The 18,852-nt window shown below is 39.9% G+C and overlaps 1 protein-coding gene and 1 long non-coding RNA gene across 2 annotated transcripts in view; one reads left to right on the top strand and one right to left on the bottom strand.

The window, feature by feature from the left end:
- Positions 1-5,959: 5,959 nt before the first annotated feature.
- LOC131280105 (uncharacterized) lies at positions 5,960-7,891 on the bottom strand. Its single transcript, XR_009187704.2, has 2 exons — positions 6,548-7,891; positions 5,960-6,162 (listed from the first exon to the last, which is right to left on the bottom strand). It is a non-coding gene; the product is annotated as an uncharacterized lncRNA (long non-coding RNA).
- A 67-nt stretch (positions 7,892-7,958) lies between these two features.
- AGGF1 (angiogenic factor with G-patch and FHA domains 1) overlaps positions 7,959-18,852 on the top strand; it is a 58,469-nt gene continuing 47,575 nt past the window's right edge. The window contains exons 1-2 of the mRNA XM_004466553.3: positions 7,959-8,575; positions 11,019-11,115. Of these exons, the coding sequence (XP_004466610.1) occupies positions 8,351-8,575; positions 11,019-11,115 (322 nt within the window). The 5' untranslated portion in view covers positions 7,959-8,350. The remainder of the gene's footprint in view (positions 8,576-11,018; positions 11,116-18,852) is intronic.

The following is an 18,852-nucleotide window of genomic DNA, read 5'->3' on the forward strand; positions in this document are numbered from 1 at the left end:
CACTGGATCAAATGTAAATTATGTCAGGTAAATGTTCATTAAATACAGAATTGATGATACTCTAAAAGAAATCAATGATAAATCAAGCTTTATTTAATTAACACTCTTTCTCAGTTGTGGAATATATGTGGAATATATCCCAGGTACTTAAACTCCAGCCGGTTGAAATCCACAGGCTTCTGGACTGGCTCTCATTCAGATTGAGTATCAGTTAGCTATTGCTGCATACAAACTACCCCACAATCAGTGGGGTCATTTATTATTTCTCAAAAGTCTGGGGGTCAGCTCCGGGCTGGCTCATCTCCACTGGAGTTGCTAATGCATCTGAGGCTTGCCTGGGGTCTCTGCTCTAGGCTGGGTTTGGTGAAAGCCCTTTAGGTGGGATAAATCTGCTCCATGCATCACTCATTCTCCTCCTGAGACCAGCAGATATACCCAGGTATATCACCATGGCATGGCAGGGACACAAGAGAGCAAGCAAAAACACCAAGGACTCTCGAGACCTAAGTCCTGAACTGACTTACTCTTCTGGCACCTCACCTCACTCCATTAACCAAAGCAAATCACATGGACAAACTCAGATTTAGAGGTGGAGGGGAAACGCCACATTTTTGGTGAGAAATATATACTTTATGGCAAAGGATGTCTGAGATACAGGACAGAAAACAAGAACTGAGGTCATAAGTGCTTTTTCCAAAGCATATACTACAAATAACAATCAAAGGCCTGAAGATTAAATGGATTTGGGGGTTAGCTGATTCACTGCCTGGGAGAAAAGAGCTCTATTATTGTGTATATATATATATATTTATTATTTATATTTATAATAAACTTTTATTATATATATATAAAATAAATTTTTGAAACAAAAGCAAAAAATTCAAGGGGAAAGAGAGAAGAAGAAAAGGACAAGTTAGAAAGCAAAGAGTGGGGAGGATATGGGCAAAGAGAGGAGTGGTGGTTGTAAAAATAAGAAGATGTCCAGAGTGGTACCTAAAGTGAACATGAACAGTGAAGATGACTTAATAATAAAGTCAAAGAAATTGTTTTTTAATTGTCTTAAATAGAGAGATTTCACACAAACATCCACATTTATGCCTTTCATGAAAGATCAGAAGCTCAACCGCACATGGTCCCACAATTCTCAGGAAATGAGGAGCAGTTCCTCACTCTTTTACTTTATCCTTGGCCCTTGAAGCCATTTGAGATTGCTTCAGATGGGCTTCTGGAATGCTCCACTTACCAACCATCTGTACTGGATTGCCTGCAGGAATCTCAAACTCAATATAATCAACTCAATCAAAACTAAGGCACCCCACTTTCCCCTACGCAACACAGTTTTCTCTAATAATTCCTATCTCCTTTGTCTAAGCTAGAAATTTATCACTTTTGACTTTTCTTTCTCTCTCAAATATACTAGAAAATAAGATTTCATTCACAATAGCAATAAAATTACAGAGTGCCTAGGAAATAATTTAAGAAATAACACCAAGGATCTTTTCAGAAAAAAATGTTAAAACTCGAAGTATAAACTAGGGTGAATACATGGAGCAAAAGAGAATGTATATGGTCAGGAGAGCTCAACACGGTAAAGTTTTATGTTAATTCTTCCCAAATTTTGAAATCACATGTTCAATGCAGTATTTTAAAAATTCCATTAGATTATTTGACACACTCAACAAACTCTCTTAAAATTTGTATGAAAGTACAGAGGTTCATTGTGGGGAGCCACCCGCTGTGAGACCTATTTACAGACGCCCACAACATGGCGGATCTCACAACATGGCGGAGTTCACAAATCTGCCCTGTCATTTCCTTATTCTTCTTCCTCTTTGTTTCTTTGTTTCTTTGTTCTCCCCTTCCTGCCGCAACTCTGGCGACCACAGCAATACGCATGCGCAAGGCGCGAGACTCCGAAGACCCGACGCGAACTGTCGGCCAATCCCTTCCTTGGATGTCTGCCACCCACAAGACCAGCCTATCACCTATGTACACGTTCCCTTCCCTCCCTATAAATTCCCGTGTTTTACCCCCAATAAACGAGACTTGATCAGAACCCTGTCTTGTCTCCATTCTCTCAACTCCTGCCCCACTCTGCTTCTTCCCACAGGTCCCTGGATTCGCCCCCGCCAGCCGGAGCAGTTCATGATTGATTAAGCCAATTTTTAAAAAAGCAGAGTGGGGACTTGACCTACCAGATATGAAGACATGCTATAACACCAAAGTAATGAAATTGATTTTTTCTGGCATAGGAACAGACTAATAGAAAATGGAACAGATTAGAGAGAGGTTGGAAGTAAACCCACATATTTATGGCAACCTGATATATGATTAACACACTACAACAAAGTAATATAAAGAAGATGGTCGTAAGAGAGCTAGGTTATTATGTGGAAAAAAATAAATCTGACTCTCTCCCATTGAAGAGAGGTAAATCTGGAAGGTAAAATTATAGAGTTAATTAAAGAAAATATGACTCAAGGGTGGAGGAAAACTTCATGGAAAAATAAGTTTCAAAAACCCAAATCACAAAGCAAATGAAATGAAAAAAAATAAAGATTGACTTGACTACATAAAAATTAGGATTTTTGTTCAATAAAGAACACCATAGATAAAGTTAACAGGAATATGATGAACTAGAAGAAGACATACGCAATTTCTAAAACTGGTAAAGGACAAATATCTAGATTATATAAAGAACTTCTGCAAAACAACAAGAAAGAAATGGGGGAAAGGTATGAATAGACAATGTACAGAAGCAAACATCTAAAATGTAACAAATGCATAAAGTCCCCTAGAAATAGAGAAGCACAAATTAAAACAACAATGATATAGCTCATTACATTCATAAGAACGGCAATAATCCTAAGAGCAGCTAATATAAAATTTTGGAAGATATAGGGACACAGGAATTGCTTGTGCTTTATTGGTGAGAATGTGAAGTGGTACAACCATTCTAGAAAGCAATCTAGTGGAACACAGTAACTTTATTTATTTATTTAATTTACTTCTCTCCCCCACCCCCACCACCGGTGTCTGCTCTTTGTGTCCATTCACCGTGTGTTCTTCTGTGTCTGCGTACATTCTTGTCAGGGGGCACTGGGAATCTGTGTCTCTTTTTGTTGCATCATCTTGCTGCATCAGATATCTGTGTGTGCGATGCCACTCCTGGGTGGGCTACGCTTTTTTTTTTTCTGCGCCGGGCTAGCTTTCCTTGTGGGGCGCACTCCTTGCGTGTGGGGCACCCCTATGCAGGTGGCACCTCTGTGTGGCATGACACTCCTTGCTTGCAGCAGCACTACGCGTGGGCCAGCTTACCACATGGGACAGGAGGCCCTGGATACTGAACCCTGGACCTCCTATATGGTAGGCAGATGCTCTATCAGTTGAGCCACATTCACTTCCCCACAGTAACTTTAAATAAACATTTGCCCTAAATACTAGAGATCACATGTCTCATTATAATTCACAAAGAAATTTGTGATCAATAAAGTGGCATGAACAAAGATTTTCATTGTGCTGTTTGTGGCAACAGAGAACTGGAGATAACTTATGGTCGACAAATAGGGGAATGGATAAATAGAATGTGGTATATGTATCCATTGTGTATTAGTTTCTCAGAGCTGCCATAAACCTGGTGACTTAAAACAACAGAAATTTATTTGCTCACCATCTGGAAGTGAGAAGTCTGAAATCAAGGTGTCAGCAGGGTAGCTTCCTTTTGAAGGCTCTGAGGGCAAAACTGTCCTATGCCTGTATTTCAGTTAGTTAAAAGCTGCTGGGAGCAATGTACCAGAAATGGATTGGCTTTTATAACTGGAATTTATTAGGTTAAAAGCTTACAAATCTGAGGATGTGAAAATGTCCAAATCAAGGCATCATCAAAGATGCTGATTCACTGAAGACTGGCTGCTGGTGATTCTGGACTTCTGCCATGTAGCAAGGGACATGGAGGCATCACCTTCTCTTCTGGGGTCTCATCTCAGTTTCTGGCTGCCCTATATGTGGCTTCCTCTCTACTAGGTTTCTCTCTAACCTCCTGGATTCCTTTTCTCCATCTCTGTGGCTTTTTCTCTGTGTCTCTGTGTTCCACGGATTCTAGTCTCCAGCCTCCAGGACCTCTCTCTCTGCTTCTAGGGGTTTCTCTGTCTCTGCCACTTTTTGTTTCCTCTGTGCCTGCTGCTTTCAGTCCTTGGTTTTTAAAGGACTCCAGCAAGAGAATCAAGACCCACCCTGGGTCACGCTTCACTCAAGTAATCCAAACAAAGTTCCCCCAACTGAATCCAATACAAAGAATCCCACTCCCACAGGAATGGATAGATAAGCTTCAAGAAAATGATCTTTTCTGGGATACACAAAAAGCTTCAAACTGTCCATCTTTGGTATTCCTTGACTTATGGCAGCTTAAGTCCAATCTGCCTAACTCTGTCTTCATGTGCCCACCTTCTCTGTATGTCCTCTCCTTATAAGGATACCAGTCATTTGATTCAGGGCCCACCCTAATCCAAGATAATCTCATTTTAATTGCATCTGAAAGACCCTATTTCTATAAAAGGTCACATTCTGAGGTTTCAGGTTGGTATGAGTCTGAGGGGAAGGGGCACTATTCAACCTACTATACTTTGGATACTACGTAGTAGCTCTTGAATGTATATACAGCAATATACACGAATTTTTAAAACAAACTTAACATGGAAAATTAAGAAAGAACATAAAATGTAAAACAAAATACTGCAAATGTAAAAGAAACATACAAAACAACATATAAGGGTAGACTCAGATTTAAGGATGCATATCAAAATCGAGAGTAGGTTCCCAAGTTGGCAGAGAGGCAGTAATGCTGGGGGAGGGGGGAGGGGGAGAAGAAATACAGAAGGACAGTAAAAGAAAGAAAATTTAATAGTCTTGTGTGGGAAAAAGAGTTTAAATTGTATTTGAACTTTGTTTTTTTTAAGAGATTTTATTTTTTATTTATTTCTCTCCCCTGCCCCCCCCCCTCCTTGTCTGCTCTCTGTGTCCATTTTGCTGTGTGTTCTTCTTTGTCCGCTTCTGTTGTTGTCAGCAGCACGGGAATCTGTGTTTCTTGTTGTTATCTTCTGTGTCAGCTCTGTGTGTGCAGCGCCATTCCTGGGCAGGCTGAACTTTCTTACGGGGTGCACTGCTTGCGCATGGGGCTCCCCTACATGGGGACACCCCTGCGTGGCAGGACACTCCTTGCACGCATCAGCACTGTGCATGGGCCAGCTGCACACGGGTCAAGGAGGCCTGGGGTTTGAACCGGGGACCTCCCATGTGGTAGCCGGATGCCCTATTCACTGGGCCAAGTCTGCTTCCCGCTTCCCTGTATTTGAACTTTGTATGACCTGTTCCTTATTGTAAATGTTGCAGTTGTTCCCTATTATTGTAGATGATGTTGCAGTTCTGATAGCAAACAGCTGCTTGGTAATTTCCCAATAAATAAGATGTGGAAACTAGGGTTGAGGCTCTCAGTTCCAGAAGCTGTGAGTCCCCTGGTCCCATCTTTATCTTCTCTCTTGTGTCTTTCTCTCTTTTATTTTGTAAAGTTCTGCATTGCCTTCCCTTCGAGCCAACCTATTGCTGAGCCAATCTCAGCAACTGTCACCCAACATGGGGCACAATGGGAAGTTCAGCAGTTTTGCATGGGCCAGTGTTGATAATGTTTGTAAGTAAGGTGTATGATTTGAAATAAAAATTAAGTGAGAAAAAACATAAAACACAATCAAATCATGAAGGGGTCTAGTAGTATGTTTCTCTAGGATTCTGGCCCTACCCACTGTGCTAAGTACCTCTTAGACTTGAAAACTAGGTACTGCAAAGACTACCAATTATGTATTCAATATGCCTTTCCCCCTTCTTTACATTAAAAAAAAAAACAAAAAACATCACTTTGCCTTAGTTTTCCAGGGTTGCTATAACAAGATTCCACAAACTGCGTGGCTTAAAACAAGAGAAATTTATTGTGTGAGTTCTGGATGCTAGAATTCCGAAATCAAAATGCGGGCAGGGTCATGCTTCCTCTTAAATCTATAGGGTTCTGGTGGTGGCTGGCCATCCATGATGTTCCTTGACTTGTGGCATAATTCAATTCTTTCCTCTGTCACATGGCCATCTTCTAGCTCTGTGTCCAAATTTCCTCTTCTTCTAAGGATACCAGCCATACTGGTTTAGGGCCTCATCTTAACTAATAACATTGTCAAACATCCTATTTCCAAATAGGGTCACATTCATGGGAGTGGGATTTAGGACATGAATATATCTTTTTGGGGAACACAATTCATTCCATAATATCCCTCTATTTTTAGGGGGAACTATGTGCCCTGATTAGAAATAAACATATATCCACACATGCACACTCACACAATTCCTATTCCCACTTGCAGCAAGGGGTAGGTAGCTATTGGGATATGGGCAGAAATCACTGGGTGGGGCTTTGAGAAGCCCTGGGCTGCCCATCTCCAGCCATCTTTAATGTAATGTAATTCAATTTGTTTAATAAGCTACTAAAGAACCTCCTGTGTTATCATACCTTAGTGTAATTCCTGATACACAAAGCTTTCTCTTTTTTCTCAAAATAAATGTCCTTCTTTTCTTCCAGATTAATGGTCAGAGGAAGACTGGTAGGATGATAAAGTCGGAAGAACTTATTTATAAGATTCTGAGGAAATAAAATTAGGAAGCATACACTAAGGATTGAACAGAGCTTTAAGACAAATAAAAGAAACATAGCTTCAAATAGTGGCTAATATACTTATTTCTTCATTGTCTAATTAATGATTAAAAACTGACATCCTATCTTAAAGGTGATCCTTGCAGGTAATGTTTATGGAATTTCTTACCCCCAAAGATGGAGAAAGTGGAAAATATTTTTTATAAAATTTTTTTGGGATAAATTCATAAAAAGAGCTGTAATGCATTAAGTGAAGACAGAATTTTTTGGCAGTACATCTATTTTGAATCAAGAAGGACACACAGCGCCTTTTCACTAAATTTCCTTTGGTAGGTAGAAGATCATTGTTGGCTTGAGCATAGAAAACGATCTTTATGTTTTCACACAGGCTGCTTTACTGAAGGACTCTTAAGGTCTAAGGAAAAATGCATGCAGGATCTAGAGGGGCCAGGTCCCCGCTGGAGAGCTCACTGTGTGCCACAAATCGCAACACAGTGGGTAATGCAAGGAACAAAACAGACACACAGAGTGTCCACTAAAACAGATATCAAACAGGATTCTTAGGCTTAGCTGTGTTCAGCACACGTATATGGACACCTGCTTTGTGACAGGAGCTGTGTTGAGCCATCGACCATGAGGAAGAACAAGAGATAGTTGCTGACCTCCACAGTCTCAGACCTAGCTCAGGATCTAATTCTATTGACCTTGGTGAAGGAAGTAAGCATGTTCCAAAGAAGCCTTCATCGGTTTAACGGCTGGTGAACTAAGCAATGCCAGTTTCCACGTGGATGAAAGACCAAATAAATTCTTTCCTGTGTCTATAGAATCTTGCCGCTTATTTACTGATCAGGGATGTTCCTTTCTGCAAGTCAGACCTAACAAACTTGCTTTCTTTTCCCAGGGGCTGAAATTCATGGAATCAGCTAGAGAGTGATTAAGTAAGCTGCACGTCAGAACGCTAGATTCTAGTCCTGGTGTATCAATTCTCTAAGCGTTGGCATACAGTTTCTCGGAGACTCAAGAGTTCTCATCCGTAAAACGAGGAGCTGGGAAGTAAACTCTAGGCAAAAAGTTTTCAAAGTAGGTAGGAGCAAAAGCCTGAGACCAAAGGCCGCGATCTCCCCATCGCTCTACAGCTTTGGTGACCACTTCAAACGTTACCAGCTGTTTAGGCTGTCACGCACAGCCCAACTCCACAGACGCCCACTACTCAGCGGGAAGTGCGCATGTGCGCCACCAGGCCCTGCCCGCTTCCCGTCGTTTCCTTTTCAGTTCTGGACCCGCCCACTGCTCGCGCCATCGTTTCCGGTTCAGCCCAGGAACAGCTCGAGAGCTTCTGGTCCCTGGTTCCCTGGCCCACCCACTACTCCAACGCTTCTTTCGCTTTCTCCGTCGCTGGGGAAGGTAGTTGCCAGGAAAGTTTTCGGTTTTAAGGGAGTGCGAATCGGGCCGGGCTCAGCCTCCCTCCCTTTGCTTTGTGATCGCAGCCGCACTTGACTAAAGGCAGCGAGCTCCTGGGCGTCATGGCCAGGGGCCACCGCGCCTGGGCCGGTGTGAGACGGCCCTTTACCCGCGCGCTCTCGTGGCCTCTGGGCCTGCGGGCGTCTGCCTCCTCCTAAGCGCAGCCCCTCTGCGCCCGCGGACCCCCTCGCGTCCGTTCTCATGGCTTCTGAGGCTCCATCTCCGCCACCGTCGCCGTCTTCGTCGCCGCTCTCGCCGCCCACCTCCCCCGAGCCTGAGCTGGCTCACCTGAGGCGGAAAGTAGAGAAATTGGAACGCGAGCTGCGGAGCTGCAAGCGGCAGGTGCGGGAGATCGAGAGGCTACTGCATCACACAGAGCGGCTGTACCAGAGCGCCGAGAGCAACAACCAGGAGCTTCGCACGCAGGTGCGCGGTTCTCCATCCATCCCGAGGCGAGGCCTTCCAAGCTCGGAAGGGCTCCCTTGCAGGGGCACGGAACTACTTTATAAAGTATTTGAAATAAGCAACAACAATTTAAAAAATGCAGTTGTAATTCCAAATACAGTTGGAGCAAATCGAACAGTGGGTTACTCGATTTAGATAAGTGCATGATTAGCAATTACGGTTGGCATAAATTGAACTTCAGTGCTTTGTAGATTGTGTTCATTCTCACTTGCACCGTCCTATTGGCAGTAGACCATTTGTAACTAGTTCAAGTGCTGAACTTGATCAGAAGCCCACCACTCCCTAGATAGGAGAATTGATACTGAGCCTCTCTTGCCCATAAAATGGAAATGATGGTCCCACACTGTAGACAAGGGTAAATCAACTTAAGTGTGAAAACTTCTTGCAAGCTGTTGAACACTTTAAATGTATAAGGTTGGACATTTATCATCTTGGGGTTCTGGTGGAAGTAGGGAAGATAAAACTGTCTTTGTTATAGGCATTAACTTATTAGCTTATTTAATTTTCAGAATGTACACTGAGGGCAAGTATTTCAGCTGTCTTTTAAAAATATTTTTTAAACAGGGGCATAATTTTTTTTCCCGTTTGATTTGTTGGGCAGGTGCATTCTCTCCTAACATGTAACTTCAAGTTATTGCCACATTAAGGTGTTGCCTGATCTTTTGAAATTTATTGGCACGTTTTCTAAAACTACATTTGTAGGCTAAATATTAAAAGTTTCAAACTTCGTTATGCTCTGTCAAATGAATTATGAAAATAATCCTACCCTGCGTCAGAACTTTCTTTGTTATAGGCCTTAGTGTACACATTGTATAATGTTGTTGACATTATAGAAGCACTTTTTATTTGATTACTCAGCAAGTAGTTTTTGAACACCTACATTGTGCAAGGACTGTGTTAGAAGAATCCAAATATGGTAAAGATATTGTAGGAGGAGGAGAACAAAATATGACAGCCTTTTAAAAAACACTTATAGTTTAAGTTGTTTAAAGTATTGCTTGCCATAGAGATCTTAAAAAACAAAACAGTTTTGCTACTCTTTTAAGATCCAGCATATCGGTTTTTATTGGTAATTTGATAGTGGTCTAATTTGCATAGAAAGTTTTTACTGCTGATTGTAATAACTCCTCCCCTCTACTCTCCTCTTAGCCTCCCTGGTTGTGGGTTGGGAGTGGGGGAGTTTTGTTGTTAACTGTCATCCCAAATTACTGAATTGTGTTTCATCTGCAGCAGTAAAAAAAAAATCTTGAGAATCGAGGATGAATGATAGAAAAACTTGTACAGGCTTTGGAGGCAAAGAACCTTGTACAGATAATTTTATCTTAAAATTTTTCTTACGTAAAATGGGGATTAGAATAACTAACTGGTAAGGTTGTAAGGAGTAATGAGATGTTATCCAAAGCACTAAGGATAATGCCTAGCATGTACTGGTAGTAGCCAGAGCCAGGATTAGAGTAAGAAAGATGAGGCACCCAGGGTGCAGAATTTAAGGGGGCTTTCTCAGGTATGGACCTTGTACTTGCATGAACCCAAGAAAATGCCTTATTAAATTTTGTGCCCAATTTGCCTCACCTTGAGCCCAGCCTTGGAAGTAGCAGAGGATCTTATAATTTAAGAAATACCTGGATAATCTATATAATCAGGCTTAATCAACCTTTCTCCTTTTAAGCTTTATGTATTAAAGAAATATTTAGAAGCTTGTTTTTTGGTTAGTTTCATGTTTATAATGGACATTGTCTCATTAAAATTTTATCAAACTGAGGTGTACTGACTGAGGCAGTCCTCATCTGCTTATGGCATTTTTTCTCATGCTAGCCTTTGAAATATCCTTTCGAGAACATTCAATGCATGAGGAACTCTTCTTTGTTCTTTTTTATTTCAGGTTTTTAGTCATAGCCTGATAATTAAAAGGAAATGTACATTAAGGTGTTTAAATGTCATCGTGTATTTAAGTGAATATTTTAATTCACAGTGGAGGACACTGAATGATATTAGATAATTTAATTCAATATGGATGGAAATTTACATGTTTTAGGGAGAACTGTTGGCCTTTGAAACTATTAGTATATAAATATTCTTATTTATTAGAAATAAAGGATCCTGTTCACAAAGTCCTATTGCTTTATTTAGGCATTGATAGGGCAGTGAGGCAGGGGGATGTATTTTGAAGTTTAGCTAGAGAGTTAAAGAATAAAAACATCTATCTCTGCAAATTAAAATGTAAAATTTGACAGTCATAGTATTTTTTTTGTTTTTCTGAAAAGGAAACTAGCTAGACTTGTGCTTTTTTTCTTTAAAACTTTACCAAGAAAAATAATTACTTACTGTAATTTCAGGATAGTGGTGTATATTATGAAATTAATATATAATTTGTTTTTAATAAAACTTTGGTTTCCTTTTTTAGGTGGAAGAGCTCAGTAAAATACTCCATTGTGGGAGAAATGAAGATAAGTCCGATGTAGAAGTACAAACAGAGAACCACACTCCTTGGTCAATCTCAGGTATTCAGCTCATAGTGAGGTTATCCCAGTACTATTGAACTTAAATCATACTAATGTGAAGTTTTCTTTGCATTTAAAATAGACAGCGATCTAGATAAATATGAGTACTGGTACAGTATTGACTTCTCTCCATCTGATTCGATATTTTCAGATAACCAATTTGCATTTCTGGTGGAAAAAGTAGAAATGTATTGTCATCCCTATAAGTACACATTTATAGTGTGTTTTCAGTGGCACATCCACTCAGTAATTTTAATTTTTAAAAAGTTTTATTATATCATTTAGTATATCATTCATACATGAACATACGTAAATAGTTTATAATAATAGTAAAAGTTGGTGAACTAACAAAACAAACATGCATAACATCATATAGGGGTCCCATACATCAACTCACCACTAACACCTTGCATTCTTGTGAAACATTTGCTTCAAATTATGAAAAAATATCGTCAAAATCTTACTACTAACTATAGTCCATATCTTAGATTTGGTATATTTTTCCCCAAACCACACTATTATTATTTTTTAAAATATATTTTTGTTGCAGAAGTTATGTATTTACAAAACAATCATGCTCATGTGTAGAAGTCACATATGACACCCCTTCACCAACACACCACATTGTGGTAGAGTATTTTGTGAGATAATATCATCAGACTATTACTGCCATGGTCTGTAGCATAAATTTGGCACAGTTTTCCATACTTCCCTATTATCAAAGCATACTTTGGCATAGATGCATGAATATTACAGTTTTGCTGTTAACCACAGTCCATACGTCATACCAGTTGTATTTTTTCCATGCTTCTCCATATTCCCAACACCCCACAATAGAAACATACATCTGTTCTGACTCACTGAAGAACACTTGCATCTGTACCATCAACCACAATTCTCATCCACCTCTATATTCACTGTTATCAGTCCCTAGATTATTCTCTTGTATTCTTTCAATTGACATTTATGTACCTAGACTATCCTTTTCAGCCACATTCCCATTTATAAACTGGCTGCTACTCACAATAATGTGTTACCATCAACTCTATATATTTCCACACTTTTACAGTCAATCTAATGAAAACTTCTGCATACATTAAGCATCCTTTTCAGCCCTCCTTTTATCTCCTAATTCTATATTTTAATTCATGTGTTAACTCTTTGTATTTAGTTCCTATTAATGAGACTGTGCAATATTTGTCTTTTCGTGTCTAGCTTACCTCACTTGGCATAATATCTTCAAGATTCCTCCATGGTATCATATGTGTCCCAATTTCATTTCTTTTTACTGCAGCATAGTATTCCATCATATGTAGATATCACATTTTGCTTATCCATTCATTGGTTGATGGACACTTGGGTCGTTTCCATCTTTTGGCACTTGTGAATAGTGCCACCATGAACATCAGTGTGCAGATGTGCATTCACAGTTTTTGGTTCTTCTGGATATATTCCTAGTAAAGGAATTGCTGGATCATATGGCAGTTATATATTTAGCTTCCCGAGGAAGTGCCAAACTGTCTCCCACAGGGGCTATACCATTTTACAATCCCACCAACAGTGAAAAAGTCTTCCTATTTCTCCACATCCTTTCCAGCACTTATGGTTTTCGTTTCTTTTAAAATAATGGCCATTCTGTGAGGTGTGAGATGATAACATATTGTTGTTTTGATTTGCATTTCCCTAATAGCTAGTGATATGGAACATTTTTTCATGTGCTTTTTGGCCATTTGTATTTCCTCTTTGGAGGAATGTCTATTTAAATCTTTTACCCATTTTTAAATTGGATTGCTTGTTTTTTGTTGAGTTGTATGATTTCTTTATATAGAATGGAAATCAAGCCCTTATTGAATATTTGGTTTCCAAATATTTTCTCCCATTGAGTGGGCTGCCTTGGCTGCCTTTTTACCTTCTTGATGAAGTCCTTTGAATCACAGAAGTGTTTAAGTTTGAGAAAGTGCAATTTATCCATATTTTCTTTCGTGGCTCGTGCTTTCGGTGTAAGGTTTAAGAATCTGCCACCTACCACCAGCTCTTGAAGATGTTTTCCTAAATTTTCTTCTAGGAGTTTTATGATTCTTGCTTTTGTATTTAGATTTGTGATCCATTTTGAGTTAATTTTTGTATAAGGTGTGAGATGGGGGTCCTCTTTCTTTCTTTTGGCTATGGATATCCACTTCTCCCAGCACCATTTGTCCAATAGACTGTTCTGTCCAGGATGGGTGGGTTTGACAGGCTTGTCAAAAATCACTTGACCATAGCTGTGAAGGTCTGTTTCTGAACCATCAGTTCAGTTCCATTGGTCTTTGTGTCTGTCTTTATGCCAGTGACATGCTGTATTTACCACCATAGTAGATAATATGATTTAAAGTCCGGAACTGAGAGTTTTCCAACTTTGCTTTTCCTTTTTAAGATGTTTCTGGCTATTAAGGGCCCTTACCCTTCCAAATAAATTTGATAATTGTATTTTCCATTTGTTTTAAAAATGCTGGTGGAGTTTTTATCGGAATTGCATTGAATCTGAATATCAACTTGGGTAGATTAGACATCTTAATGATATTTAGTTTTCCAATCCATGAGTATGGAATGTTCTTCAAATTATTTAGGTCTTTTTAAATTTCTTTTAACAATGCATTGTAGTTTTCTGAATACAAGTGCTTTACATCCTTGGTTAAGTTTATTCCTAAATACTTTCTTCTTTTAGTTACTATAGTAAGTGGAACTTTTTTTCCTGACTTCTTCCTCAGATTGTGTATAGAAATGCCATAGATTTTTGTGTATTGCCCTTGTATCCTGACACTCTACTGATATTGTTTATTAGCTCTAGCAGCTTTGTTGTAGATTTTTCGGGACTTTCTAGGTATAGTATCATGTCTGTGAATAGTGAAAGTTTTACTTCTTCCTTTCCAATTGGACACCTTTTATTTCTTGTCTGATTGCTCTTAGCTAGAACTTCTATCACTGTCTTGAACAACAGTGGTGATAGTGGGCATCCTTGTCTTGTTCACGATCTCACAGGGAAAGCTTTCAGTCTTTTACCATTGAGTACAACATTAGCTGTGGATTTATATTATATGGCCTTTATAATGTTGAGAAAGTTTCCTTCAATTCCTATCTTCTGTAGTATTTTTGTCAAGAAAGGATGCTGTATTTTGTCAAATGCCTTTTCCGCATCAATTGATAGGAGCATGTGTTTTTTCTTCTTTGAATTATTAATGTGGTGTATTGTGCTGATTGATTTTCTTGTATTGAACCGCCCTTGCATGCCTGCTATAAAACTACTTGATCATGATGAATAATTCTTTTAATGTATTGTCAGATTCAGTTAGCAAGTATTTTGTTGAAGATTTTTACATCTGTATTCATTAGGGAAATGGGTCTGTAATTTTCTTTTTTCATAATAGCTTTATCTGGCTTTGTTATTAAGGTGATATTAGCGTCATAGAATGAGTTTGGTAGCATTCTTCAGTTTTTTAGAAGAACTTGAGTAATATTGGTATTAAATCTTTGAATGCTTGGTAGAACTTATCTGAGAAACATCTGATCCTGGGCTTTCTACATTAGGGAGTTGTTTGATGACTGTTTCAGTCTCTTGTGATTTGTTTGTTGAGGTCTCCTATTTCTTCTAGGGACAGTATAGATTGTTCATACATTCCTAGGAATTTTTCCATTTCATCTACGTTGTCTAGTTTTTTAGCGTACAGTTGTACATAGTATCCTATTTTGATCTTTTTTTATTTCTGTGGAGTCGGTAGTAATGTTCCTGTTTTCATTTTTTATTTCATTTATTTGCATCTTCTTTGTCGGTCTGGCTAAGGGTTTGTCAATTTTGTTAATCTTCTTAAAGATCCAACTATTGGTTTTTTATTTTTTATTTCTCTCCCCTTCCCTGTCCACCCTGCAACCCCCGCCCCAGTTGTCTGCTCTCTCTGTCCATTCGCTCTGTGTTCTTGTGTCCACTTGCATTCTTGTCAGTGTCACCCGGAATCTGTGTCTCTTTTTGTTGTGTCATCTTGCTATGTCAGGTCTCCATGTATGCGGTGCCACTCCTGGGCAGCCTACACTTTTTTCACGCTAGGCAGCTCTCCTTATGGGGTGTACTCCTTGCGCGTGGGGCTCCCCTGCATGGGGGACACCCCTGCATGGTACGGCACTCCTTGTGCACATCAGCACTGTGTGTGGGTCAACTCATCACACGGGTCAGGAGGCTCTGGGTTTGAACCCTGGACCTCCCATGTGGTAGGTGGATGCTCTATCCGTTGAGCCAAATCAGCTTCCCATACTGGTTTTCTAAAATTCTCTCTATTGTTTTTCTCATTCTTAATTCCATTTATTTCTACTGTTATCTTTGTTATTTCATTTATTCCACTTGCTTTGGGATTAGTTTGCTGTTCTTTTTCCATTTCCTCCAGGTGTGTAGTTATGGCATTGATTTTAGCTCTTCTTTATTTTTGTTTTATTTTATTCCATTTATTTATTTTACATGCACAAACCGGTTTTGTCTTTATTGATTACAGTGGGATTAAAGAGGAGGGGATGTGACCACTTCTGGCCCTAGGGTGTAGTCCAGAAACCCTTTCACTGCCTGGGAAAGCTCTTCTTTTTTAATGTAAGCATTGAAGGCTATAAATTTCCCTCTCAGCACTGTCTCTGCTGAACCCCATAAGTTTTGATATATTGTGTTCTTGTTATTAGTCATCTCGAGATATTTATTTCTCTTGAAATTTCTTCTTTGACCCACTGATTATTTAAGAGCATGTTGTTTAATCTCCATGTATTTGTGAATTTTCCCTTTTATCTTGTTGATTTCCATCTTTATTCCGTTATGATCAGAGAAAGTGCTTTGTATGATTTTGATCTTGTTGAATTTCTTGAGATCTGCTTTGTGACCCAACGTATGATCTGTCCTCAAGAAAGATCCACAAGCACTTGAGAAGATTATATATCCTGCTGTTTTGGGGTGCAGGATTCTGTATACGTCTGTTAGATTTAGTACACTTATTGTACTATTCAAGCTCTCTGTTTGTTTATTTATCCTCTGCCCTGATGTTGTGTTCAAAGCTGAGAGTGGTATATTCAAGTCTCTACCTGTTATTGTAGAGACATCTATTTCTCCCCTCAGTTTTGCCAGTGTTTCCTCCTGTATCTTGGGGCATCCTAGTTAGGTGCATATACATTTATGATTGTTATTTCTCCTGCTGAATTGCCCTGTTTATTAATATATAATATCCTTCCTTGTGTCCAGTAAGTTTTTCTTTTAATGTCTATTTCATCCAATATAAGTGTAGCTACTCTGGCTTTTTTTGGGTTACTGAATGTATGGAATATCTTTTTCCAGCCTTCTACTTTCAATCTCTTGGTATCCTTGGGTCTAAGGTGAGTATCTTGTAGACAACATATAGATGGCTCATGTTTTCTTATCCATTCCACTAGTCTGTATCTTTTGAATGAGGAGTTTAATCCATTAACATTCAGTGTTACTATTGAAAAGGTAGTTCTTATTTCCCCCATATTCACCTTTGAGTTTTATCTGTTACTTTATTTTCACCACTCTTTTGACACTTAGTTACTTTTACTGATATAATCTTCATTTCTAGCATCTCTTCCAAGCCTTTCTCCCCTGTCTCTTCTTTTCAGCCTGTAGCACTCACTTCAGTATTTCCTGCAAATCCAGTCTCTTTGTTATGAACTCTCTCAGTTTCTGTCGATCTGTGTATTCTGAACTTGCCCTCATTTTTGAAAGACAAGTTTGCTGAATACAAAATTCTTGGCTGGTAATTTTTCTCTTGCAGTATCCTCAATATATCGTACCACTCCCTTCTTGCCTCCATGGTTTTTTATGAGAAATTGGCAATTAAATTTATTGGGTATCTCTTGCATATTACGCATTGTCTCTCTTTTCCTGCTCTCAGAATTGTCTGTCTTTGGCATTTGACATCTTGATTAGTATGTGTCTGAGAGTTGGTCTGTTTGGATTTATTCAGGTGGGAGTATATTATGCTTCTTGGACACAGGTATCTATGTCCTTCAGTAGGGTTGGGAAAATTCTACTGTTATTTCTTCAAATATTCCTTCTGCTCCTTTTCTGTTCTCCTTCTGCGACACCCATGGTTTGTATGTTTACATATCTCTTGCTGTCGTGTAGTTCCCTGAGAACTTGTTCAATTTTTTTCCATTCTTCATCTGTTCTTTTGTGTATTTGCTTTCGGAGGCCATGTGTTCAAGCTTACCAATCCTTTCTTCTGCTTCTCAAATCTGCTTTTATATGACTCCCATCTATTTTTAATTTTATTTTTTGTGACTTCATTCATATAGGATCTGTTATTTTTCTACGTATGCTTTCAGATTCTTCTTTCTTCTCACCCATTGTCATCTTAATATCCTTAATTTCTTTAGCCATCTCATTGGATTTATTAAGGAGATTTGTTTGAACATCTCTGATTAGTTGTTTCATCTCCTTTATGTCATCTGGAGCTTATCGTGATCCTTTAACTGGGCCATATTTTCCTGTTTCTTGGTATGAATTGTAACTTTTTGTTGCTGTCTTCGCATCTAGCTTATTAGAGGTATTTATTCTGGGTGCAGTCTCTCTCTTTAGTTTAGGGCTTTCTTGCCCTTTTTCCATTTCTGGTTGTGTAGTAGGAGCAAAGGATATGGTTGGTGCTATAAGCTGTGGGGGTTGATGCTGCCTGTATTGCCCAGTGACCAGTGAAGCTTCTCCCACCTTTCTCCTTTGCCTCAGGTAGACATAGAGCCACAGCCATGTGTAATAATCAAAACTGTGCAGGCCAGGACCATCTGTAGTTGCCCAAAGAGATTACTACATGACTTTCCTCTCCTGCCTGGGCCAAGGATAGAGCTGCAGATGTGGTCAGCAGTCTGTGTTATGCAGGTCCAAAATGACTGCAGGTGCCCAGGTAGACAGATGTAGCACTACCTCTCTCCCTGCCAGGGGTGGGGATGGACCCTCTGAGCTGCCCAGCAGTCTAATTTGTGTGGGCCAGACGGGCCTGCAGTTGCCTGAGATACTAAGGCAGTTCTGTCCCTTCTGCCCTTTATGGGAGGGGAATGGATCCCCTGATGTCCACCAGTTCAGTCCATATAGGCCAAAAGTACCTGCCTTGGCCAGAGAGACTGAGGAAACACTAGCTCCCTCCTGTCCTATTGGGTGGTGGGGGTGGCTTCATAGGTCCCCAACAGTTCAGACCTTATAGGCTGGGAGTACCTGCTGTTGTCTGGAGAGGCTAAGCCTACCCCAGCCCCCGTGTATCCTGTTAGAGCATGGAGTGGATCCACAGGTCCCCAACAGTCCAGTTCATGTAGGCCTAAAGTGCCTGCTGTTGCCCAGAGAGGTAGAGGAATCATAGCTCCCCTCCTACCTTACTTGTATGCAACGATGGAACTATAGGTGTCTGATCTGTGTGGGCTGAAAGCACCTGCAGTTACCCAGAAAGACTGAGGAAACCCAGCTCCCCTCTTATCCTGTTGAGTGGCAGGGATGGAACTACAGGTGCCTGAGTATCCAGACTGTGCAGCCTAATACCACCTACAGTTACAGAAAGGCTGAAGTAACACCAGCCCCCTCCTCTCCTGTGGGGTTGGAGGGGTAGAGATGGAATTGAAGGTGCTCAACAAACCAGCTTGTGGACTGAAAGCACCTGCAGTCTTCCAGAGAGGCTGAGGAAACACAGCCCCTGTGCTGTCCTTTTGGGGTGTGGGGATGGAGTCCCAGCTGTC

Source organism: Dasypus novemcinctus, chromosome 2, assembly GCF_030445035.2.
Source record: "Dasypus novemcinctus isolate mDasNov1 chromosome 2, mDasNov1.1.hap2, whole genome shotgun sequence".
In the NCBI taxonomy this organism is placed as follows: Eukaryota; Metazoa; Chordata; class Mammalia; order Cingulata; family Dasypodidae; genus Dasypus; species Dasypus novemcinctus.